The sequence below is a fragment of the Sus scrofa genome, chromosome 11 (assembly GCF_054392235.1).
Source record: "Sus scrofa isolate SSC_HxYL_T2T_F1_AM1 chromosome 11, Sscrofa_HxYL_maternal_Yorkshire_Landrace_v2.0, whole genome shotgun sequence".
Lineage (NCBI taxonomy): Eukaryota > Metazoa > Chordata > Mammalia > Artiodactyla > Suidae > Sus > Sus scrofa.
The window spans coordinates 49416256-49443150 of record NC_139393.1 but is presented as its reverse complement, the minus strand read 5'-3'; the positions used below and the strand labels follow the sequence as shown (position 1 = coordinate 49443150).

Sequence of the window (26895 nt, the reverse complement as noted above, 5' to 3'; positions counted from 1 at the left end):
CAGGTGGGTCCTATAGTCAACTTTATAGGGAGTGCTTCTCTAAGGATTCTGTATAAAATAGAGGGCAATCTGCACAATGCCATTTGCTATCTCACTTCTCTCTCTTGATCGCTTGATAACACATACAAAATGTCTGGGTTTGTTTTTGTTTTTGTTTTTGTTTTTAGTTGTTTATAGCTTTTCTCCCCCAATAAAGCATAGGTTCTGCATGGACAGTGGGAAGCCCCCTTTATGGTGCATGTTATGGGCACATAGAAAAAGTTCAATAAATATTTTTTCCATGATTGAATAGATTCCAAGCATTTAATGACACATTCAAATAATAAATCATTTCTACTTGGCAGTCTAAGCATTATTAGAAATTTAGCTGTTTCAATGCAGGACAGTCTTTGTCTAACTAAATGGCAGATTAGACTAATCACTTATTTTATTGAATATTGTGAGTCTTTCCTTATTGCTAACTTCATTTTTTAAATTGTAATTCTCCTGGACATCACTGAAACCAGTTATCACCATAGTCATAAAACTCCTTTCTTCACTGTCTTCTTTTGGAATACCCTATTGAAAGGAGATTGAGTGGGAGTTGTATGCGTCAGTGACATCCCCCAAAATATCATACTCTCGATAGCAATAATAAAATAACCACTGTGAAAAATTCAGTATCTTCTGTGAATTGACTCCATTTAATGTTTTGAAACTATCTTTAATGTCCAGCAAACATTACTTATGACATAAACTGACCTAATATCTGTCAAAAAGAAATGGAGTTAAAAATATTTGTTTTTACTTTAATGTTGTTGATTGTATTGTTCCTTATGATTGAATCTCTTTCAAACCCTATGTGTATTCGTGCGTGTATAAATGTATATAAGCATACATAAGCATGTATGTGATACGTGTTTGAGTAGCAAATAATATATTCACTTTGCTTTATTCTATGGCTTCACTCTATGGCTTTATTGGAAAACAATGCTTAAGCAGAGGAAAAGAGACTCAAATGGGTTAGTGAAACACAACCTTATGTAAAGGAAGTAGGCAAAATTAGGAGTCACATTGCTTAAGGAAATTAAAATTTTATAACTTTAGGTAATCTATAAAATTCTTTCTTGTTAACTGAAGAAATAGAGTCAGGCAGGGCTGATTAAATCTGCAGTACTTTGTTATTGGTAACTCGGCATTTCCATGCCTCACTTTTGCATGTTTGGGAAACAGGCAGGTGAAATAATTATGAAAAACCAGCTGCAAATCTGTATACACATTATAAAAAATAGAAAAAAATATTTAAAACATTGTATATTGTTAGTTAGTCATAACATTAAATCTTTGTGGGTATATTTTCTACCAAAAAGTCCTATTCCTTTCACTGCACAGGTCTGAGTAAGTACACAGCCAACTCTCAATACTAATTGATTGATTTATTGAAATCTCCTGTGGTTTCAATTAGCTCTGCATGGCTAGACATTTTTGTGAGTGTCAGAAATCCATAGTCTAGGTTTTCAATGCTTATTTATAGAAGTATAGATTTGTAGCAATAGATCAGAAATAATGAACGAATCTTCTAGTGAGCTTGTTCTATTGAATGTAAGTGTCAATCTTAGATTCCCCAGGCAAGACTATACAAAGCCAAAGAAAATCTGTCTATCCTATGGTATAAATTGTTCAAGTAGTCTCTTGCATGCACATGAACATTAGTAAGTGAAGAAATATTTAATTGTTGAAAATGTGTTTTTTGAAAACTAATTTTTTATAATTTATTTTATTCGAGTATGGTTGATTTACAGTGTTGTGTTAATTGCTGCTGTACAGCAAAGTGATTTGGTTATATATATGTACACATACTTTTGCCTATTCTCTTCCATTCTGGTTTGTCACAGGATATTGAATATGGTTCCTTGTGCTATATAGTAAGAGAAACAAATTTTAACAATTTTTGACGAAATATAGCTAACATCCCTATGCAAAACCAGCAGTTTGGCTAGAACACATACTTTCTACATTTGACTAAGTTTTACTACAAGTAAAAACAACGATGTCAGAGTTCTCATTGTGGCTCCAGCGGTTAAGAACCTGATGAGATCTCCGTGAGGATGCAGGTTTGATCACTGGCCTCGCTCAGTGGGTAAAGGGTCTGGCAGTAAGCTTCAGCATAGGTCACAGATGTGGCTCAGTTCTGGTGTTGTTGTGGCTGTTGGGTAGGCCTCAGCTGCAGCTCTGATTTCACACCTAGTCTAGGAACTTGCATATGCCACAGGTACAGCTATTAAAAGGAAAAAAATGATATGTTTTAATAAATATATAATATCAGGTGATTAACATATTTAAATTCTATGTACATAGGTCAATAAATATTGGTGGACAAGTTCCATAACTGGCAAAATTGCCTCTAATTTCCTCAATAAAATTTGTTTTATACACATTATTAGGGATTTACATACTGTACTGGGATTTTGAATTTCTTAATTAATTCCTCAGTTCCTCAAATCTAATGCCAGTATTATTTTTATAGTCTAAATTTATTTCTTCATTAACTTTTCCCTATCTTTTCCATTCACAAAAGAAAGATAAACTTAAATGATTTGTCAGCTGAAGCAAATATTTTTAATACATTTCTCCTACTTGGTTTTAGAATATAACTTTTATATAGACATTTGAATACTGGCTAATCCTACAATAAAATTATATTAAAAATATTTTCAATTTTGTCATTCAATTGCAAAACCCCTAAGTCACCAAGAAAAGCAATGTTGTGATTAGTTAGGAAACCATACGTTGTGAATACCCAAGTGTACAAGAAGTTATATTTTTTACAAAATGTGTGTGAAAATTGTGAGACCAACTACTGAAAGTTTTATTCCAAAATTCTGTCTATTCCAAGATGAAGTTTTATTAAATTCACAAATAACTTCAAAATAAATATAAATATCTACAATTACTTAAGCACCAGAAAAGTCTGAGTTAACAGTTTTGTTTTGTTTGTTTGTATTTTTTTAGGACCACACCTGTGGCATAAGGAAGCTCCCAGGCTAGGGGTTGATGCAGAGCTGCAGCTGCCAGACTATATCACAGCCACAGCAATGCTGGATTCTGGCCACATCGGCAAACTAAGCCATGGCTTATGGCAATGCGAAATCCTTAACACACCGAGCGAGGCCAGGGATCTAACCTGCATCCTCATGGATTCTAGTCAGGTTCTTTACATACAGAATTCCAGATAGCAGGTTTTATTTTATATGATTCACACAAAAGTCCAATGAAGTTGTCTTCCTGTATTAATGCCCATTTTGCAGATGAGGAAGTTGAGACAAATAAATTAAAAGTATTGCCCAAAGCCATATAGCTAATAAGTAGCAGAAAAGGATTTGGATCATGATTTGATTTGAAAACCTGTGAAGTTTCCAATCTGCAATATTGGTTCCTAATCAAAATTCAAATAGGAGGAACAGCACATATAAACTTTGCAAATGTTGTAATTTAAATATTCTTATGTAAATCACATGCAAATATTTTATCAAATTGCAATAAACTTCTAGGTAGATATTCTATTTTCTCAATTACTAATGTACTTTGCCCATGGAATATTATACACGGTGGTATTATACTATTAATATTATTATTATTATGTTATTTTGTTATTAATAATTCTCATATTTAATGTTTCAGAATTGTTTTCTTACAATTACATTTATTAGACTATGTGCATTCATATTTATATCTTCATTACCTGCCACTGTGCTTGCCATTTGATAGTGCTCAATAAGCATTTATCAGTGAATGAAATACAGGATAACAAAACTGACTTTCAAACACTTTTTTGGCCACACCCATGGCATGCAGAAATTTCAGGGCCAGGGATTAAATCTGAACCCAAGCAGTGAGGAAAGCTATGGCAGTGACAACACTGGATCCTTAAGCCAGTGAGCCACCAGGGAACACCTCAAATTTTTTTCTTTTGTTCTTTTTTTTCCTTTTAAGGCAGCACCTACAGCATATGGAAGTTCCCAGGCTGGGGGTTGAATCAGTGCTACAGCTGCGGCCTACACCACAGCCACAGCAACAGGGGACCCAAGCCTTGTCTGCAGCCTACACCACAGCTCATGACAACACCAGATACTTAACCCATTGAGCGAGACCAAAGATCGAACCCGCATCCTCATGGATATTAGTCGGATTCATTTCCACAGTGCCATAATGGGAACTCCCCATTTTTTTTTTTAATTAAATTTTCTTCTCTTTCAAACCATAACCTCTTGAGAAAACCTTCTTCAAAAGGACATAGTATAAAATTTGGCATATGTTAGTACTATGCCCTTGGGAGAAATGAGATCATATACATAATAACATATTAGATAACATGGTGAGAGGGATTCAAAAAATAAGAGAGAAGTGTTCAGGAATAGCACACATTTTGTTTTGCCATCATGCCTGAAATTTTCTAAATTACATTCACCCTCCAATTATGACAGTTGTTTGAAAAAATAATTTTTAACAGTAGATGCTCTTCAGATATGTAGACTCAGGCAGAAGCCAAATTTAGAAAAGCAAGGATGTCTTTATTCAAACCCAAGTGTACTCCGTAGGTTGTAACTAATTGCTCTGCTCCTAACACTTTCAGTAGTCCCTAAAGAATGATAAAGTACTTTAAGTATCCCTGTGGTAAAATCTGAAAAACCTAAAAATCCAAAAACCTGTGGAAAAGCTTTGTTATTTAGTAAATCTTGATGAAATATAAATTATTTTAGCTGGTTAAATAGCCCATTAATACTTAAACTTGACCTAAATTATGTGAGCATCTCAAATCATTGAACAAGACTAGAAAGATATGGAGAAACAGATTATCTTTGGGGAACAAAAATAGGATGAGATTTATAAAACATACATAGCCTAGAGAATAAAAAGAAAAGAAAAGGAAAAAAAAAAAAGGACTGTGAGCTTTGAGAAATCTATTCCCTAGAAATGTTAGACCTTATCAGAACTCCTGCTGCATACTTATATCATCTCTTAACTTGCTTTATCTCCATAGCATCCTAATGTTTTCTTTTCCCTACCTTGCTTTCTTCCGTTTATTCTTAATATGACTGCCAAGCTATTCTTAGAGGGAAAAAAGCCAGATGCCATCACACCAATGTTCCATATCCTCCAATGGCTTCCCAGCTCATTCAGAATAAAAACTAACCTTCCTGCACTGGACTTTAAGAGCCTATAAGTATTCAGGTGCCTGATGCCACCCTGAGTTCACCTCCAGCTTGGCTCTCCTTTCCAATCTCAGCTCTAGGTTGTATGGTCCCATAAATATTCCAAAATGAATCATGCCCCAGGGCCCTTGCTTTTCTATTCCTTCTACCTGGGCTACTGTCCCATATTCCAGAACAACATATGCTTTCACTTCCTTCTGGACACTGCCATCTTCCAATGGAGTTTGGCCATTCATACTACTTAAATTTCAACCCCTTTCCCTTCAAAATTTTATGCACACTATGGTGTATGGAATTATTGACCAACAAGGATCTGCTATATAGCACAGGGAACTCCACCTAATATTCTCTGATGTTCAATGTGAGAAAAGAATCTCAAAAAGAATGGATGTGTGTGCATGTATAACTCTGTTGAACACCAAAAATTATCACAACATGGTAAATTGACTGTGCTTCATAAAACTTTAAAAATGACAAAAAACTCTTCCTACTTTCCTTCTATGATATTGACTCCATAGATGTCTTCATCACTTGATATACTTACTTAACCAGTTGAATTTTAATTTCTATCCCTAACTTCAAAAATGTAAGGTCAAGGAGTTCCTGGTGTGGCTCAATGGTAGCAAACCCAGCTAGGATCCATGAAGATGTGGGTTTGATCCCTGGCCTCACTCAGTGGGTTAAGAATCCGGCATTGCCATGAGCTGAGGTGTAGGTCACATATGCGGTTCGTATCTTTCTTTGCTGTGGCTGTAGTTCTGAATCAACCCTTAGCCTGGGAACTTCCATATGCTGCAGGTGCAGCCCTAAAATGAGAAAAAAATAATAATAAAAGTCAATGAGGGCACGGATCTTGGTTTACCTTTCTTTTTTTTTTTTTTTTTTTTTTTTTAAATTGCCACATCCCTATCACTTTGAACAGGACTGACACATATATTAGGTGCTCAATTAAAAAATAATATGTGTTTGATGGAGTTCCTTTCATGGCTCAGTAGTTAACGAACCCGACTAGGAACCATGAGGTTGCAGGTTCAATCCCTGGCTTCGCTCAGTGGGTTAAGGATCCAGCATTGCCATGAGCTGTGGTGTAGGTCGCAGACGTGGCTTGGATCCTGCATTGCTGTGGTTCTGGCATAGGTCGGTGGCTACAGTTCCAGTTCGACCCTAGCCTGGGAACCTCCATATGCCTCAGGTATGGCCCTAGAAAAGACAAAAATAAAAAATAAAAAAATAATATGTCTTTGAATAAATAAATCAATGTGTGGGTGGATGAAATTTTTGTTAAAAACAACAAATTAATTAAAAGTTGTGGATTTAAATGGAGAACACTTTTAAAATAAATGTAATAATAACAATGAGATATTCATCTGAATATTTTGTATATTGGTTTGACTCTTCCTAAAAATGAACATGTGGAATATATGCTGAAATATTTAATTTAGAATCCTTTAGTAATATGACTGAAATATTCCAGAAACAGCTCACTTATAATTCTATGTATTCTTACACTAATACAAAATAACTCCACAAAGTTTTATAGTTTTTTTTTTGTTTGTTTTTTTTTTTTTTTTTTTTTTTTTTTTGGCTCTGTACGTCACTAGTGCCATTCTTCCCCTAACCTCCAAACTGGTCATTATTATTAATTCAAAATGTGTATGCTAATTTCCTATGCCATTATAGGCACTTGGTTAGATACTGTGAATTCAATATTAAGTAAGACACCCTCTGTGCTCTGGAACCATTCTATCCTAGTTAAATAATCTGTTTTTCAAGAAATTATTATCTCAATAACAATTACTTTAGTTTTTAAGTCTAAACAGACACACACACAAATTTGGAAAGATCACTTTGAGAAGACCTGGAGTCTCTTTCACTTGAGTAAGGCTAGTAGTCTCTCTTTCATTTGAACAGAGTAAATTTATAGATAATTATGAGTCTCTGAACTCTGAACAACACAATTGATGAAAGAATATTGAGAATCCTAACCTATAATGAGTGTATCTTTTTAAAAATGCATTCTTGTATATGATAGGAAAAAATATAGCTACTGGAAACTACCTGAGATAGATAATAAAAAAACATACCTGTGGAAAGAAGAGTTTTTAATTAATTAATTATTTTTTTTATTTTTAGGGCTACACCTGCTGTATATGGATATTCCCAGGCCATGGGGCAAATCAGAACTGCAGCTGCCAGTTTATACCACAGCCACAGCAATGCCAGATCTGAGCCACATCTATGATCTATGCTGCAGCTTGGGGCAATGTTGGATCTTTAACCCTCTGAGCAAGCACAAGGATCTAACCCTCATCCTCAAGGATACTAGTCAGGTTCTTAACCCACTGAGCCACAATGGGAACTCCTTATTTTTTATATTAAATTTTTTATGGTGACTAATAAAATTTTATAAGGATTATATGAAATAGTTTTCTGGCATTTAGTAAGATGTCATGAAATTACAGTTCTTATCTTTATTTTCCTAGATCATTATTTAGGAAGAAAATTAATGAAATCATTTTAAAACTCTATATTTTTACCTAACTCTCAGAGAAAATATTCCTTATTTGATATGAGTATTAATATATTTAAAGAATCTAATATAATCACAAATTCATCTCTTGTTTTCTCACTGTTATTTCATTTATAATTTTGTCCTAGAAGTATAACCTAAAGTAGACTAAATCTCAAGAGTTTATTTAGTGTTATGATTTTCAAATTTATCTATCCTAATATTTTCAGATCTTACAGTACACCTGTATTCAACACATGTCATATTTCAACAACAGGAAAAATAAATAATTTGTGAAAATATAAACTATTAAGCAGTTTTCTCCTTAAAAGATTTCAATGTTATACAAAATGGGTAATATAATGTTTCCAGATTTTTTTATATTAGTACATTCTTAAAAAATAAGTACATGTATTATTTCATATGTATATTAAATACACCTACCTATATATTTTTATTTATTATATTATTATTATTATTTTGATTTTTAGGGCCACACCTGTGGTATACAGAAGTTCCCAGGCTAGGGGTCAAACTGGAGCTGCAGCTGCTGGCCCTATGCCACAGCCACAGCAATGCCAGATACAAGCCATGTCTGAGACCTACACCACAGCTCACAGCAACGCTGGATTATTAACCTACTGAGCAAGGCCAAGGATCAAACCTGCATCCTTATGGGTACTAGTTGGGTGCACTACCATTGAGCCACAATGGAAACACCTGATATATATTTATATATTTGTAGAAATATTTCCATAAAATAGGTAAAGTTTCTTTTAATTATATTGCCCAGAGCAGTGTTATTAATTGAACAGAATCTAGTACAAATGTCAAAATAATGAATTTTCACTTTGGACATTCTGCACACAATTTCAGGAAGTAAAAAGATATGCAAATGAAACCTAGGTCATCATTAGCATGAATGGATTCTTTTGGTGTCATTTTGAATCCCTATGTTTATTCAATGAATTCAGAAATTTACATATGAGAATTTCTTAAGTGAATACATTTACTGCCTGAATCAAGTCAAGAGGTCAAATAAACTACAGAGGTAGAGTGATTAAAATGGCCCCTGAGATCAATTAAAACCCACAAATATTTGGTAAGCAGTCACTTAATTGCTACTTCACTAAACCATACATATACTGTAATGAAGATTAATAGACTTTGACAGGTTGTACTTAATTTGTTTTAAGAAGTAGAAGCCCTTGATGCTATACATGAGCTCACTTAGTATTAGTGCTAAATGGTATTCTATGGCATTCATTTTGAAACTGCATAACTACCTTCTTTTAATTTCCACATCTACATCCACTCATTTTAAATGATACTGTCTACTAATGTACATAAATATGTTTCATTAAAGTAAAACAAAGATGAACAAAAACCAATAAAAATACAGGAGGCTTTAACGTCTGAACTTTCAAATTGGATAATAATGAGTCATACAAATGCTTTTGTTGAGTATTATTATATAGAGGCAACTTAGCAGACATTTTAGAAATGCTGTCAAAAAGATTCAGAAGGAAGAGAATTTGCTTTTCCTGGGGTAAACATATATCTCATTGATGCCTTTAAAAAATAATTAGTAAAAGATAAAATGTTTCACTGAGAAAATGTTTGGATCTGCATCTAATTGTGTTTATTGCTTAAATGTGTGAATTATAGGAACTTTCAGTGAGGTATATTTAAATTTCATGTTAGATGTAATAATTATGTGAAGAGTTTTATGTATGGGTATAGTAGTAAAAGCTTGAGTATTCCATGGATTATCAACGCCCTGATTAATCTTTTTGGTAGAATTTTGTCAAAGAACTATGGCAATGATACATATGAACTCTCATTTGAAAGACCCTGATTGACTGAGATGATACCTCAATTTAATTAAACAATAGGATTAGAAAAATTAAGTTGATTTTGTCTTTAAAGCAAAGTGCAATGTGTTTATTAGAACTCTTAAAAAGTGATCTTTATTATGTATATGTCCTCTTCCCTATTAGTTTGGTTATATTGAATTTTAATTGACTCAGAAGTACATTATAAATTATAACTGGCTAAATAATCATCCTTCGTTGGCTCTTATAGATAGTTACAAGGAACTTAATTCTTCCATATTTGCTACTAGTTGGCATCAGACCTAATGTAAATACTCAATTTATATTCCTCAGTTTGAATAGTGGATAAAGAAATGAGTGCAATATTTCACAAGGCATATTTTAATGCAGTTTTCTAATATGTAAAGGTAAGTCATCATATCTTAGTAAATAATTTACTATTTTCCTTCCTCCCTTTCTTCCTCCCTTCCTTCCTTTTCTTTTTTCCTTTCTTCCTCTCTTTCTTTCCCTTTCTTTCTTTCTTCATTTCCTTTTCTCATCTTCATTTTCCTTCCTTTCCTCCTTCCTTCTCTTATTACTTCATTTTGTCCTCCCTTCTATCCCTCTATCCCAATAACAGAAGAGGACACTAAAGTTAAACATACAGGTAATCAATTATCTGCTTCAATGATTTCACTTTTAATATAATATCAGGTATACTTTATTTTCTAAATTCTATATATTTCATTTGATAGTTTAGATGAATTAAAGCAAGGATGAGTATTATAAGCAGACTGAAAATACAGAAAAGTAGTTATTTTAAATAATAGGCTGCAACAGTGTTTTTAGCACAAAACTAACAAGGCATCAGGCATCCTCTGTTAAATATACCTTAATATGTTTAATTCATGTTCCTTTATACTAAAACTCAATATTTCATTTTTGGAGGGTAATATAAATTACTTACTGACCTTTGAACAGATAACATTTAAGCTATATAATAATAATATTGATACTGCAAAGTAGAAGGGGGATACAAAATGGAATTTCAGAATAACAACAAAAATAAATTTTATATTACAGTTTTTAAATGGTTACAGGTATTAACTAAGAAACTATAGATATAACAGACATATTATTTATATTATGTTTATAAAATAAAATAATTTGCATTATATATATATATTTATATTAAATTAAATATTATATCAAGTTAGAAAATCCATGGAGCATAAATTTCTACAAAAAGTAGTAAATTATATACACTTCATATTTCTAAACTACCTCTGATGGAAAGTTTTCTCTGTCCTGCTTGTGATGTGAAATTTCATACATTGTTTTCTTCCCTAAGGGAAATACTTACTTGATTCAGTTCTTGGATAAAAATGATCTGTCACCATTGTTTGCATTAAAGGCCTCTTTGCTTTTTTTTTTTTTTTCCTTCTTCTTTTAAACACAGAATACTGAAAGAAAAAAATCAAGGCACCAGGGATTGCAGTCCAGCTGTTGTGGCATAAATCAATATTTAAAATGCATAATAGTGATTTTTTTCTTCCTCTGAAAGTAGGGATTTTATATGCTTGATTTCTTCTTTTATCAAAATGTCCAACTTTGTCTAGGAAGGACTTCAAATTTAGCTTTGTTTTCTGTTTAGATTTATTATTCAACAGTGGGGTAACAGAACAGTAATATAACTGCATTTTTAATCTTTGATGCCTGTGCCCTCTTGGGGGTTGCTGAAGCTGTGAATTTCATGAATTGACAACAATCACATTCCTTACCCAGTTTGGGCAACTGCTAATCCTCTGACCCCAGTTTGCCTTTAGCAAAGGTGACTTGGTTCTATTTTAATGGCTCATTAAAGGAAAAGCTGAAAAATTTCTAAGTAGCCATACCTAGAAAGGGATCCTAATCTTCATCATTCTAAATATAAAGGAAAACACATCTTTCCTTCTAAAAACAAGAGATTTTTGCAGAATACTAGCCTTTGGCTATATTCCTTTATTGTCTAGGTTTTGTCTTGAAATTCTCTTTTATCATTTTAGTTCATCTCTTGATTTATACTGAGAACAGCTTTTATTCTAAGACAACGAACCAAATGCACTGATTTTGCAAAACTCGTCCCCGGAGCTCGGATGCCCATCTTCAAATTTCTACCGTGTGCCTCTGGCCCCCAGGGTGAAGCACTGCCTGAGTGCATTAATGGCAGAATCACATTGTTATTGTCAGAATGGTGGCATCATCACACTTTGACGCTGACATCCTCCTTTCTTTCTTCTCACTGCAGAAACACTAAGGCTAAAGGTTAAAGGATGAGGTTTATTAAATAATTCAAGCCATTAACCTGCAACCTGCAAACCCATGGCAGCCTATTAAGTTTACGCAGCCATGATTCATGTTTGGTGTTTACTGATGCTAAAACATATTGCCTGTTTGTTTTACTTTTATTGCTCCATAGTATTGTAGCGAGGAAGAAGAATGAAAAAAAAGGTGACAGGACCCACGCAAAGGGACAATAAGAGCAGCAGACTCACTTGCATAAAGAAGATTGAAGCCTTCCCTCCCTCCCTCCATCTCTCGGTATAGGCCCCAGTGCACATCTGCGTCACTTACGGGGAGGAGGCGCTGAGGCAAAGAGAAAATTGTACTGTGAGGACCTTGACAGCTTCACCCGCGCGGGCTTTTCCTTTTGCTTTCCTATGTTTTCGGGAATATTTATTTTTTTCCCTTTTATAAACTGACTATACAAAACTACCCCTTTTCTCCTTGCAGAAGGCATCTGACTTTCTCAAAGAAACCCGCAAGCTCTTCTCAGGGCATCCCGGAGAGGCCAGGGAGAGGGGCGCAGGTGCACCGGAAAGGCTGCGGGAGTGCGCTTCTTCGCGACTTGGGGATCTTTCTCTCTCTCTGCGCTCTCCTGGCACTGAACTCTAAGCTGCCAGGATAGGAGAGCCAATAGCTTCTCGACTGAGCTTCTCGACGGGTGCATCCCAGGGAGGTGTATCCAGCTGCCACCGCCTCCCAAGATTCTAGCCTCAGGGTGCGCAGACCTCTCTCCCTTCCGCATCTCCAGCTTAAGGGTTGTCCCTCTCCGCGGTAACCACCGGATCCCCGGGCCGGGATCTGAGATTCTCAGCCCTCTGCGTCCCGCTCCTGCCTCTGCTCCCCGCGATTGAGCTCCCCACGCGCAGGTTCTGTGGACCTGACCGCAGCTGAGCCCCGCGGCTCTCCTCTCCGCCCTCAGGTTGTCGCCAGGCAGGGCACGCAGCCGCCTGGCCCCATCTGATCCCGGGGTGCAGAGGGCGCCTGCCTCCTCTTCCTCCAACCCGGGCTCTATTGGCCTCCCCACCCGCTGCCCCGTCTACTTCTGAGCCAGCTGAGGTCTTTTCGCCTTCCTTGCATCAAGCATGTCAGGCTCTGGGCGAAAAGACTTCGATGTGAAGCATATCCTTCGACTCCGCTGGAAACTCTTCAGCCACCCGTCGCCGTCTCCAGGCGGCCCTGCTGGGGGCAGCTGCCTGCAACAGGACAGCAGCGGCAGCTTTGAGCACTGGGGACCCAGCCAGAGCCGCCTGCTTAAAAGCCAAGAGAAAGGCAGCGTGAGCACTTTCTGGAAGAAGCCTTCGTCTTCTTCCTCCTCCTCTTCGTCTGCCTCCACGTCCTCTTCCTCCTCTTCCTTCAACCCACTGAATGGCACCCTGCTGCCGGTGGCTACAAGGCTGCAGCAAGGGGCTCCTGGGCAGGGCACCCACCAACCGGCCAGGACCCTCTTCTACGTGGAGTCCTTAGAGGAGGAGGAGGTGCCAGGAATGGACTTTCCTGGACCACATGAGAAAGGACTTGTCCTGCAAGAGCTCAGAGTGGAGCCGGCCACCTCCAGCCAGGCAACAGGTGAAGGATGTGGACACAGGTACAGTAAATCCCCATGGGACATCCAAGTATCTCTGTTTCCACTCATTTCCCCCATCCTCTTGTGCTCTGGTAGTTCCTAAGTCTAAAATCTTTCTAGATGAACATTTTGCTTAAGAGATGCCAGGCCCATTTCTACTAATCCAAATTGTAATCTCATTAAAAGTTTCCTAATTAATTTCTATTGTCTCATGTATATTGCTTTTGTTTTTGCGAGTTTACAGATTTGTAATCACAGATGGAACCTGTGTGCATTTTGGTAAATCTCCAGATGGAATGGTTCTCTTATTTCTGAGATTATAGTATTCTTCTGTCATCTTCAGTTGTTAACAGTTGGAGATCCTAGTTATCTGATGTGAGAAGAAACTTCCTTTACACACCATTCAAATGCATCCATATACTGGCCTAGAAACTGACCTGGCAGTTTTTCTGGGATTCCTGTGGCTTGAGGCTATATTCCAGGAGTATGAAGAGAACAGGAGGCCACTGGACAACCACATTACCTTCTCTTTTGCCCCAAAAGACAGAGTTTCTATTCACTATCCCAACTTTCCTTTTTTATCCTACTTTGTGTTCAGCTTTGCCTTGTTCAAAGTCTTGTAATTAAACTGTTGCTAAGCCCCTTTGCATTCATCTGTCCTGGTTTATTGCCTCACTATGGAACTGTGTATTCTTAGTAACCAGGTCATCATTTATTTCTTGTTAATTTCTAATATTACATTCCTTTGAGTACAGTTCTACGTTCAAGACTTAAAGAAAACCTCACAGAGGAAAACTTCTGAGTTTTACATTTTTAGAGAATTCACTCATTCTGGACTAGATCATTACTTCTTTTGGCATATAGTGAGGATATGAAAAGATTTCCTCTTAAATTCATTTATCAGAATATATTATTGAGGAAAAAAATACAGGAGAACATAGGAAAATCATAAGGAAACCGTTAATAAAATTTACCTTTAATAAAAAGTTAGAAATAGAAGCAATGTTTTAAACTGTTGGTTGATTGAATGAGCTTATTAGAGAGTTAAGTCACACAAAAACACCTCAAACAAAATAATATTGTAGATGTTCCTTAAATATGTAGATGGATGCAAAGTTACAGATTCAAAAATTATCCTAATTAAAAAAATTGTATGTATTTGAATTTGAATTTTAAGACTTGAACATAATCTAATATGTGAATATCCTTAATATAAAATTAGTATTTTAAAGAAAGAGAAGTTTAATTTGCAATTTTCAAGTATGAGAAAGTTTTTCCATATATGGGAGAACTAAATATGATTTTATCTATTATTCAATTAAGATACTTTACAAAATGGCTATAACTTCTTGTACCATTCATTAATTCTATGAAGTTATTTGATTGATGTAGTCACTAGTGACTCATAGATTAAGATCTTCTTGTTAAATAAAATATGATGGACTTTACCCTCTCTAAATTAGGGTGAATATATATATATTTTTAGTTTTTGGAAATTGTCCATAAATGTTTACTAATTTACCTTATATATTTAAAAGAAAACCAGGTACAACTTTATTGAAAGTGATATTTTTGTGACTCAGTCTGGAAAAAATAGATTATTTTTTCAGTTTTATAAAGTCTTCAAATCAGCTTACAATATCTACCCTTTTGGTAATATTAATGTTGAATTATTAAAAAAATTTGCTTCATAAAATATATTTTGATGTCAAGAAGGCATATTTGGCATGAATACTTTCAGAAGACTTTCAAGTAAGTTGGAGAATTTGGAAATACTCATAGAGTATTTACTTAAGAAGTTAAAATAAATTAAAAAATAAAACTAACAACTAAAAGCTCTTTTAGGGGTAAAACATCTATTCGATTTGACTTCCAGTCCCTTACTTTTGAATATACTTCAGTGTTTTCACTCACAAGGATATGGAAATAAAAAGAATTCTGAAAATAAACCAAGTCCATCCCAAATCATCTTTACTTTTGGTATGAGATTTTCCTAAGATGTCTTGCATGTATAAAATAGTGAAAATCAGGTCTAATTTTATTTTAAATTTCTTATTAATTATTAAATCCTTTAGATAAATTTGAATTTCTCACTGGACAAATCAGTAACCACTAATAGTATTCTCATGGATTTTATGTATTCCTAAACATTGATAGACCATTGGCCCTCTGTTCATTACTGATTGACACCATGCTACTAAGCCCTAGCAATTAGTCATTATCAATATATATTATTCTAATATATGGTAAGAATAATCATTTCTCATAAAGGACAGCATTTCCAAAGTTAAATGCTAAATGGGAAACCATATATAAAATATTATAGTAACACAAATTTACTTTTGTTTCTATCTTAACCCATTTCAGCAAGAAATCTACACAGCCAATGAACACGTGTATAAACCATATAAACCTGAATGATCATTTTGATTACTTGGATCATTACTTTGTCACTATTCTGTGATGTCACATTTGATATTTAGCATTTGGTTTCATCAATTCTGACCACTCTGCTAAGTTAATCCTCATGTATAAAAAAATAATTGACTCTTTTTCTATTTCTTCATTTTCAGAAATTCTCTTTATTGATTTGGTCTCACACATCTTAGGAAAAGTGTTTTAGATGAATATAAGTAGCTCATTTGGTTTAATTTGTTGTTCAAACAGCACCTAGAGTTTGCTCAGTGGAAAGTTGTTCACAATATCAGAATTCTGGAAAGGTCAAATTATCATGGAGTTCAAATATAGAGGTGGCAGGAAGAGAGTAGTAAACTGATTTGCTGCTGAAACCCAGCCTTTATCTTTGTCCCATCCTACCAGACAGACATGAACAAATTTCAGTATCCTACTACCTTAATCATGACACCATTAAGAATCCTAAGTCTTACATCCTGCTCTATGCCACACATAATTTATTTTCTCTTCTTTACTGTATGAACTTGCTTGTTGGAGTGTATCATTTTCTAGCCATTCAGATCACTATATATTTTTGCTATGCATTATTTTTGGTCCAAAATTCTATGCGTAGTAAACTAAGAAACCAAAGAGAAATGTTTATATTCTTGCAGTCTTTAGTGATGTGAGTGAGAGAAAAGATGTCATGTTTAACTATTGCTTTTTTAGTTTTCTAAATTCTTACACCATGCAGGCATCTATTTCAGTGGTTTCAGTTGCCATCCATAAGTTCTATTTTAGAGTCATATCTGAAAACCTAGACCCCACTCCTAACCCCCCAGTCCTTTGACCTTTGGCCTCATACATTCACCTCCCCACTTGACCTCTCTTGTGGATATCACAGAGGCAATATAAACACAACATGTACAAAACTGAGCTTATAATCTTCCTTTCTCTTGCTCAGTTTTCTTCTTCTCCATCTCAGAAAATAGCTCTCTATCCATTAAGTTGTGCAAGCCAGAAATTTAAGATCATATTTGCCAAAATCCTCTTTCCCCGGATACTCAATATTCAACTAAGTCCTGTCACTTTTACTTCAAAAATGTACTCCCCTATGTCTGCTCCACATCCCTCCAACTCCCTTGTCTGCACCTAATTTTAAGATGCTATTGTCTTCCAACTAATCTTCTCTAATCTTCCTTCATTAAGTTTGACACTTGTAATCCTTTCTCCATACTAAAGTCAATAAAAACATGTGAAATAAAAATCTAAGCTATTTTCCCACATTTTGATCCTCCTTTTATTTTTCAAAAACATTTCCACCACACTGTGACCTCAATCCATCCTATGATCAGGCCCTGAAAGTGTTGACCCTTTTATGCCATCCAGATTCTTCACTCACAATGTCCCCTCCCCTTCCCCTGTCTTCAAGTCACAATGTTCTTTATTATTTTTCTCTGCCCTGGGACCTCACAAATATTTCCTTTCCTTGTTGTACAGTGGCTTGTTTTCTCTCAATCCACTCTTTCCTGGATTCATTCTGATTCATTTTTGAGATGTCTTAAACAAAAGTTCTGTACCTTTCTCAGAAAAACATGTACTGATATCCTAAGAAAATTCATTTCTTCAATTTATTTGTCCCCTTACTTTATGTTCTTAGATTAACTGCTCAATGTCTTCAATTTCTTATTTTAACCATATCTTAATGTCCATATGGCTTTTATTATTTGTCTCTAACTACAGCTGCCCAGTGAACAAGGTGTTTCTGTTTTGCTCATCATTTATCCCCATCACAGAGCATGTAGTTCCTCAATAAATACTACTGAGTGAATAAATATTTGTCATAATCATAATGAGTGACATTGATTAAAAACTTGCTATTTGCAGGATAGCATGTTGAATATTTATATTGTATAATTTAATATTCAGATCAGCACTATGATTCTGGTACAATTATGGATCCCTTCGTTAAAATGATTACATAATCATCCTATGATTATGAGAAGACTGAGATAAAGACAGGTGATTAATTCACCCTGTATCACAAGAAGAGTAATACAGCTGGATTCTTAACCCTTGCTGTCTTGACTTCTGACTCCATATTCCAGGACGGTTTGGCAACTCTTCCTTCCTTCCACTTAAACAAACAGAATGTAAGAAAAGAGTCTCCAACTAAGATTATGCTGAAGCAATTCTCTTATTTCCTTGGTGGAAATCATGCTTGTGTATGAATTTTTAGACTTCTTAACATGAAAATCATGGAAAATGCCTGATAAGTTTCAGTCAAAAAGGACTTAGCCCAAGTTAAAAAAAAAAAAAAAAAACACTAAATTATTCCCTGCAGTATGGTTCATTTAGGACATTTTACTTTTTAATTAAACAAAAGCATGAGGAAATAACCTAGACAGGGAAAAATCATTTAACTTTGTAGTCCAAAAAAGAGCTTTATGGCAGAAAATCTGCTTCTGAAATTCAGAACTGATACAAAAAGTGCCACAGAAAGAGAGTATACCCCATGAGACTCTCATGGAAATTGGTGGTATTTGTTTAGAATGAAAAGAAATCAGCTTTGCTTTGGTCAAAAGGAAAAAAAAACAAAACAAAACTTTAAAAGTAGTGAAGGACTTTTTCTTTAGGAAAGTAATTCTCAAACTTCACTTCTATGGAACACTAAAATAAAATAATGTTCGTAGTTGCCCCATGATCACAATTTCATAGTGAAAAAGTGTATAGAGTTATTTTACTCAATTTCATGTCTTCCTTTATAATTTATTCCAAGCTTGAGTGTCATACAGTGTTTGACATTAGCGTTTAAGCCAGAACTTTCAAAAGAATACCTTGTTTAGGGAACTTTTTTTTTTCACTTATCTTAGATGGATTTATAAAGGGGAACTTTTTTTTTCCACTTATCTTAGGATGGACTTATGAGAATAATATAAAGGAAAAAGTAATAAGATCACTAGGTTGAATTTGCAGGTACCTTAAACTCCAGAGCTATCTGAAGGAAAGAGGCGGATCCAAATGCAAGATGAAATAAGTAAAATTCCTAATTGTAACAAACAATAAAATCCCCTACATAATTGAATTTCATTGATACATTTCTACTGAATATGTGTAAGCTATGTCATGAACCACTTTAAGGTAGTAGTTTAAATAATTTAAAAATAATAAAGAAATCCTCTCTGTCCAATCAAAATCATGGTTAATTTTGAATATACTATTGATCAGACATTTATTTATGCTGACTTATTTTCTCTAAGTCTCAAAAGATAATTTGAATATTTGGAGGTTGATATGCCACTGATAAGGACACTTTAAATTTCACTATTTTTGATCAAGAGCTCTTAAAGAATTTATAAAAAATGAGATTGGCAGAGTATTTTAGAGTTATATCAAGATTCTGAACATGAAAATGTACAACATTTTAAATGGAGTATCATGGTAAGACTCTATTTACTTTATTTTACCATGCAAACTAACTGCAGGTATTTTTATAGTAGCTGTTAAAAAAAGGATATGGAATTTACATATTCGTTTAGACCAGACAGTAATTAATTTATTTTCTGTGATTAAGATAAGGTTATTTAAAACTTTGTAGAAAATATCTGTAGACATAGATAACCTGAGTAGAATTAAATATTTGAATTGTAAGCCAATGAGGAAGATGTTTTGGCTGAAGGTCATGACACAGAAATGGTACTTTTTGAAAACAATGAGGGTCTTCAATAATAGTAATGAGTGATATCAATTGATATTCATTGTAAATTCAGCTTTTCCCATTCTCTAGGAAGCATTTCTCCAACCCTGATAACTGATTCTCATAGGAAATCTTTTAGTTTGATTTCCTAATGTAATTCTGTTTGTGATACTGTGTCCTGGTAGATCATCAGGATTCCTTTTATCCTTAGTGATGTTGGTGGATATTCAATCATGTATATTAGCATTTTCATTTTGACTGAATCAGGCACTGACACAGGGGAGGGGAACCAAGAAGAATATGAAAACCACCCTGGATTCAGAGAGACCTAGGCAGTGAAAACTCAAAGGTCTGTGTCATAAAAGAGAGATGCATAAAAAAAAAACACTCCAGAAATCTGAGGAGGGGCCCCTTTAGTAGTCAGCAGATCAGTACTCAGTAGAATAAAGATAGGTAGATGCATTTAAGGAAACTACCCAAGGTTGGAGAAAACAATCACCTCAGAATTACAGGGGATAGTACCTGTTCCTAACAATGAGAATGGGAAACCACATGATTCGTGAGGTTAGATAAAGTATTTAGAAGGGTTTTAACTGAATAAGAAGAAATAAATAGTTCTAGAATAAACATTGCCATGGCTTATTAACAGCAACACCCCAAGGTATTAAAGTATTCCCAAGTAATGTAACTGTGCCCTAGAACAATGTTGAAGAATAATTCACATATTCAGAAATATTTAATACCAAAAAGGTGGTTTTATCAGTTTGATATCCAATTGAATATAATTAGACCATAAAGAAATGGAAAGTATTAACCATAATGAGGAGACAAATCAGTTAAAACTGATCTCAAACTGTAGCAAAAAAGTCATTAAGGTGATTACAACAATATTCCATATGTTCAAATAGTTAACCAAGGTCACAATAGATGACTTTCTGTCCCTTTTCGTAGTAATTGTTCCTCAGTAGGACAATTGTTTTAGTCTTTTAAGATATTCTCTATTTTTAGTCTCACCCATCTTTTCTCTAGTCCATATTACATACTGTAAGAGAAAATTTTTCTAAAGTTTGAATCTTGTCAGCTAGATTCATTGTTTCACAGTTTCCATAGATTAAAGCCAAAGTTTTTAATATAATCTAGAAGCACTCTGTTTGTCTGACCATGGTCTGAAGCCCCAGCCAGATCATCTGACATTGTATCCAGACACAGTTATGCAAATTTACTTGCTGTATTTTCTTCTAATTAACAACTGTACACATTCATGCTGGTCTGAACTTTATTAAGACCCTTTGAAACCTTCCTTTTCTGTACTTTTGAAAGTCCACATATACATATTTAGTATATCACTAGTTAAATTTCTTTAATTACTTAATTGTTAATTTTTATTACTAATCTTTTACTCTGTAGAAAAAGAGAGTTTTCTATCCATCTTTGTATCTCAGGAAGCTGGCATATTGTCTGGAAAAGAATAACTGATTCAAAATAGTCTTCATTGAGTGAAAGACCCATCAGATTTTTCTTAGGGTATGTTCAGCTTAGAGGACACCTTAAGTGTTCAAAATAGAGCTTAATTTAATATCTTAAGTAGCTAAAGTACAGCCTAACTCATGCCATTATGCAAAGGGTCAAGCTGAGACAACTATAGGTTAAGATCCACTGTCTTATGGAAGCAAGGCTAGAAGACTTTATGTCAAATGTGTATTATGCCCTCTCTCATCATACTGTAATGAAAAGATGAGGTAAGGAGTGATTTACATGATAATTGTGACATTTTCCTATACAGGCAGAGTTTATTCTAGAACTTAAATTTTCTAAAGCTGAGTCCAGTTTTTTTTCATTGTAATATGAAACTGCATGCTGATATATTAGAGCAAGGTAAACCATATGAACTTAGAGAAATGCATGCTATACAAAATTATCAACATTTATAGATTGTACATATTTTCAGTGTGTGGCATTATAAAGGCCAAAATATTTTTCTGGAGTTCATTGATGATAAGAATTCAAATATTTACCATACTTAGAGGAAAATTTGGGAGGAGGCAAATAAAATAATGTGAAAATATAGGAGTATGAGCAGATGCAAGTGAGTCTTCAACTTCAGTTAAGGTTTAAAATAGATATATATCAATTTTAAGAAAAAATATTTACATTCAGAAATGGTTTAATTTGTAGCCTTCAATAGCCTCTTTAATAATAAAAATTTAATTTTACATTTGAAAAAGTATTCTGATAAGAAATATATTCACTCCTATTCTGTAGGTTGTCTTTTCATCTTGTTTATGATTTCCCTTGCTGTGCAAAAGTTTGCAAGTTTGATTAGGTTCCAATAGTATATTTTATTATTATTTTTTTATTTCTGTTGTCTTAAGAGATTGACTTCAGAAAATATTTGTGTGATTTACATCAGAGAACATTTTGTCTTACATTTTCTTCTAGGAGTTTTATGGTATCTTGTCTTATGTTTAAGTCTTAAAGCCACTTTGAGTTCATTTTTATTCATGGTGTGAGGGTATGTTCTATTTTCTTGATGTATACATGCAGCCATCTAGTTTTCCTAGCACTACTTGCTAAAGAGATGGACTTTTTCCCATTTTATATTCTTGTTTCTTTTGTCAAAGATTAATTGGCCTTAGGTATGTGGGGTTATTTCTGGGTTCCTTATTCTGTTCCATTGGTTTGTATGTTTGTTTTTGTACCATTACCACACTGTCTTGATTACTGTGGCTTTGTAATATTGTCTGAAGTCTGAGATCTGGGAGATTTTTGCCTCCTGCTTTTTTTTTTCCTTTCCCCACCTCAGGATTTCTGTTGAATTAGGAATTCTGGGTCTTTTGTGGTTCCATGTAAAGTTTTGGACTATTTTTTATAGTTCTATGAAAAATGTCATGGGTGATTTGTTAATCTACATTAAATATGTAGATTACTTTGGTTAGTACAGACATTTTAACAATATTAACTCTTCCCATCCAGGAGCTTGGGATAGATTTCCATTTCTTTGAATCCTCTTTAATTTCCTTGATTAATGTTTTATAGTTCTCAGCATATAAATCTTTCACCTCCTTGGTCAGGTTTATTTCTAGGATTTTTGAGAATGCAATTTTAAAAGGTATTTTTTATATTCCTTTTATAATATATCATTTTAGTATATAGAAATGCAACCAATTTCTAGATGTTAATCTTGTATCCTGCTAATTTGTCAACTTATTTATCAGTTCAAATAGTTTTGGTATGGCATCATTAAGGTTTTCTATATAAAGCATCATGCCATCTGCATAAAGTGACAATTTTACCTCTTCTCTTCCAACTTGGATATGGTCTGTGTCTTTTTTTTTTTGGTCTAATTATTGTGTCTAGGATTTCCAATACTATTTTGAGTAAAAGTGGTGAGAGCTGACATTCTTGAAATAGAGTAAAATTGTTACTTATGATGCAGCTGACAAGGGCTTAATCTCCAAAACATACAAAGGAATTATACAACTCATTAACAGCAACAACAAAAACAAACAAGCCAATCAAAAATGGGGAGAAGACCTAAATAGCCATTTCTCTGAAAAAGACAGATGGATAGCCAATAGGAACATGAAAAAATGTTTAACATCACTAATTAATAGAGAAATGCAAATCAAAACTATGAAATCAATGAGGTCCACCTCACACTGGTCAGAATGGCCACCATTAATAAGTCCACAAATAACAAATGCTGGAGAGGGTGTGGAGAAAAGGGAACCTCCCTACACGGTTGGTGAGAATGTAAATTGGTACAACCACTATGGAAAGCAATATTGAGGTTCTTAAGAAAACTAAACATATACCTACCATATGACCCATCAATCTTGCTCCTGGGCATATATCCAGACAAAATTTTAATTCAAAAAGATACACACACCCCTATTTTCATTGCAGCACTATTCACAATAGCTACCACATGGAAACAACCTAAACGGCCATCAACAGATGAACAGATTTAAGAAGATGTGGCACATATACACAGTGGAATACTTCTCACTTGTAGAAACCTGGATGCAACCAAAGATTCTCGTACTAAGTGGAGTAAGTCAGAAAGAGAAGACAAATACCATATGATATTACTTGTATGCAAAATCTAAAATATGGCACAAAATAACCTATCTCCAAAAAAGAAACAGACTCACAGACATAGAGAATAGACTTGTAGTTGCTAATGGGGAGAGGGAGGGAGTGGGCTGGACTAGGAGTTTGGAGTTAGTAGATGTACATTATTACATTTAGAATAGATAAGCAATGAGGTCTTATGCTATAGCTCAGGAAACTACATCAAATCTCTAGAGATAGACCACGATTAAAGATAATATAAGAAAGTGTGTGTGTGGGGGGGGTCACTTTGCTTTACAGCAGAAATTGGCACAACATTGCAAATCAAATATACTTTAATACAAAAGTAAACTTTAAAAAGAAATCTATTTAAAAGTAACATAGGCTAGTGCTAAAGATAATGATAAAATGTAAATATTTTATATTTGTTAGGACAAGAGACAGAGTGGGGAATGAACTTGTTTCTGTGTGGAAGAATATGTTTAGTAGTGCTTCCAAGTCATCTGGTAAAATATAAAGAGAAATAAGATATGAGGACAGCATAGTATTTTCTTTCCTGTCATTAAGGTAAAGCTCATGGTATTGCTGTTCCTCTAGTAGTAACAATAGAGAAGATTACCCCTGCCTCAAGGTAAAAATTCTTGTGGTAATACAGCAAGAACTTCTGAGCTTCCTTTGCAGAAATACTTACTATAAAACTATACAGACTTCACTTTCTCATCTGCTACAAAGAAGGCAGCAAAAAAATTAAGGTGAATATTTCATTATCAAGTTCTGCAAGGCAAATATTAATGATGACTCCAAAATCAAGAGATGTTTGACTCCAATCTATGATTCAAAGCAAATTAGAATTAAATTTCTATTCCAAATATGAATAATCAACACAATGGAGGAGTTTATCTGACTTATAGTTAATAAAAGTTAAGAAGAAGTATACCATACAATTGAGTATATTTGGCTCATTATAACATTTTTTTCAATCAGACATAAGTATTCAATGATGAATTGTTTATTCTTATTATGGCATAAAGTATTATGTTGTATGCCTATAATAAAAATAATTTATCCATTTTCCATTAATCTCTATGTATATTGTGACCCTGACACCACACTATTTTGACTAACATGGCTTCATACTAAGTCTGGGATCACTTAGTGTTAGTCTTCATATTTCCGCATTTTTTTAAAGTTGTCTTTCTAGTTATTTTCCTAGTTCCTTTGAATTTCTTAGTGAATTTTAGATTTTATTCTCATTTTGTTCCATGCACATAAAACATCTTTCTACTACTCAGGGCTTTAATTTCTATCAGCCTCATTTTATTTATTTTTTCAGCATCTAGGTCTTTCACACCTTTTGTTGTAAGTATTATTATTTCATACTTTATTGATCTACTATGAAATATATTATTTTGAAATTTCAAATTCATGTTGTTCCTTAATGGTATCTAGAAATATAATTGATTATTTCATATTAATTCTGTATCCTGTATCTTTTTGTAGATTCCACAAATTTTTTCTAAAAAGAAATTATACCTGAAAATTAAAAAAGTATTAATTTCAAAATAAATAATTAATTTTTATGCAAATGAAAACAATTTTGATTTTCCTTTCCAATATAGATACTTTTTATTTTATTTTTTGTTTCTTTATTGAAATGACTAGCATCTCCAATAAAATGTTGAGTAAAAGTAGTGAGAGGAGACATCCTCATTTTGTTCCAGATTTCAGAGGAAACACATTTAGTCTTCCGGCATTCTGTTGTTGGCTCTAGGTTTTTCACAGATTCTGTTTATCAGATTGATATTCTTATCTCTGAGATATCCTTTGTCTGATATTAATATATCCATTGAGCTTTCTTTTGAGTAGTCTTAGCACACTATATTTTTCCATCCCTTTTGTAACTAATATTTGTGTTTATATTTAAAGTATATTTATTGTGAGAAGAATATGCTTGAGCCTGGCTTTTTATATAATTTGATAATAACTGCTTTTAGTTATAGACATATAAAGCTGTTCCTTTTTTTGTTGTTTGTCTGTTTGCCTTTTGAGGGTGACATGCACGGCATATGGAGGTCCCAAGACTAGGGGTCAGTCAGAGCTGTAGCTGTGTCTGCAACCTACACCACAGCTGATGAAACACTGGATCCTTAACTCACTGAGCGAGGCCAAGGTCTGAACCTGCATCCACATGGATGCCAAGCCAGTCAGTATCCACTGAGCCATGTTGGGAACTTCTAGAGCTGTTACTTTTAATGTGATTATTGATATAGTAAGGTTTTAAATTATAATGGTACAATGGATTTTCTATTTTTCCCATCTTTGTTACCATTTCATTTTTTTCTTTTCTTAGATTAATTGAATAACTTTTATAAGAGCATTTTATCTTTGTTGAATTACTAGCTACTTATCATTGTTTCATTACTTTACTGGTTGCTTTAGGGTTTATAGTATATTTCTGAAACTACCTTCAAATTATATACCACTTCACATTTAGTGTAAGTCCTTTACAATACTATGCTTTTATTTCTTCCTTCCCATTCTCAATGCTACTGTAATCATACTTTTATCTTACACATATAGTAAAACCTCATATTATAATGCTTTTATTTATTTGAACATCATTTACTTTTTAAATGTTCCAGATTTAAATAAAAAAGAATAATCTTAACTTTTATCCATGTGGTTATAATTTCTGGCAGTTTTCTTTCATTTATGTCAACTGGTGTCATTTTCTTTCATTTATGTCAACAGGTATGAAAGAACTCCCTTTAACATTTCTTACAGAGTATGCCCTCCACTGATGAACTGTTGCAACTATTCTATGTCTGAAAAATTTTTATATCGTTATTATTTTAAAAAATATTTTGAACATGTATAGAATTTCAGTTAAACAGATTTTTTTTTTACTTACAGTATTCAAAAGATGTTGGTCCACTTATCATTTGCATCTTTTCCAATGAAAAATGATCCATCATTCTTATATTTATCCCTCTCAAAATAACATATTTTCTATAGAAGTTTTAATGCTTTTCTATTCATAACTGGTTTTGAGAATTTGACTAAAATGTGACCTGTAATAGCTCCTTTCATATTTCTTGTGCTTAGAACCCATTAAGGTTGTTGACTCTACGGATTTATATTTCAAACATTTCTCTTTTATTAATTTTTAAATTTTTAATTTTTTTTAATTTTTAATTTTTTTTTTTGCTTTTTAAGGCTGCATCTGCAGCATAGGGAAGTTCTCAGGCTAGTGGTTGAATTGGAGTGCAGCTGCCAACCACAGCCAAAGCCACAGGAACCCCAGAGGGGGTCACAGCAATGCCAGT

General features: G+C 33.9%; 1 protein-coding gene across 8 annotated transcripts in view; it reads left to right on the top strand.

The window, feature by feature from the left end:
• Positions 1–12122: 12122 nt before the first annotated feature.
• KLHL1 (kelch like family member 1) overlaps positions 12123–26895 on the top strand; it is a 386276-nt gene continuing 371503 nt past the window's right edge. For all 8 annotated transcript variants that reach the window (XR_014820062.1, XM_003131017.5, XM_084982469.1 and 5 more), the window contains exon 1: positions 12123–13425. Coding sequence is in view for 7 of the 8 variants with exons in the window: in XM_003131017.5 (XP_003131065.1) it covers positions 12923–13425 (503 nt within the window). In the remaining variant the exon portion in view is untranslated. The remainder of the gene's footprint in view (positions 13426–26895) is intronic.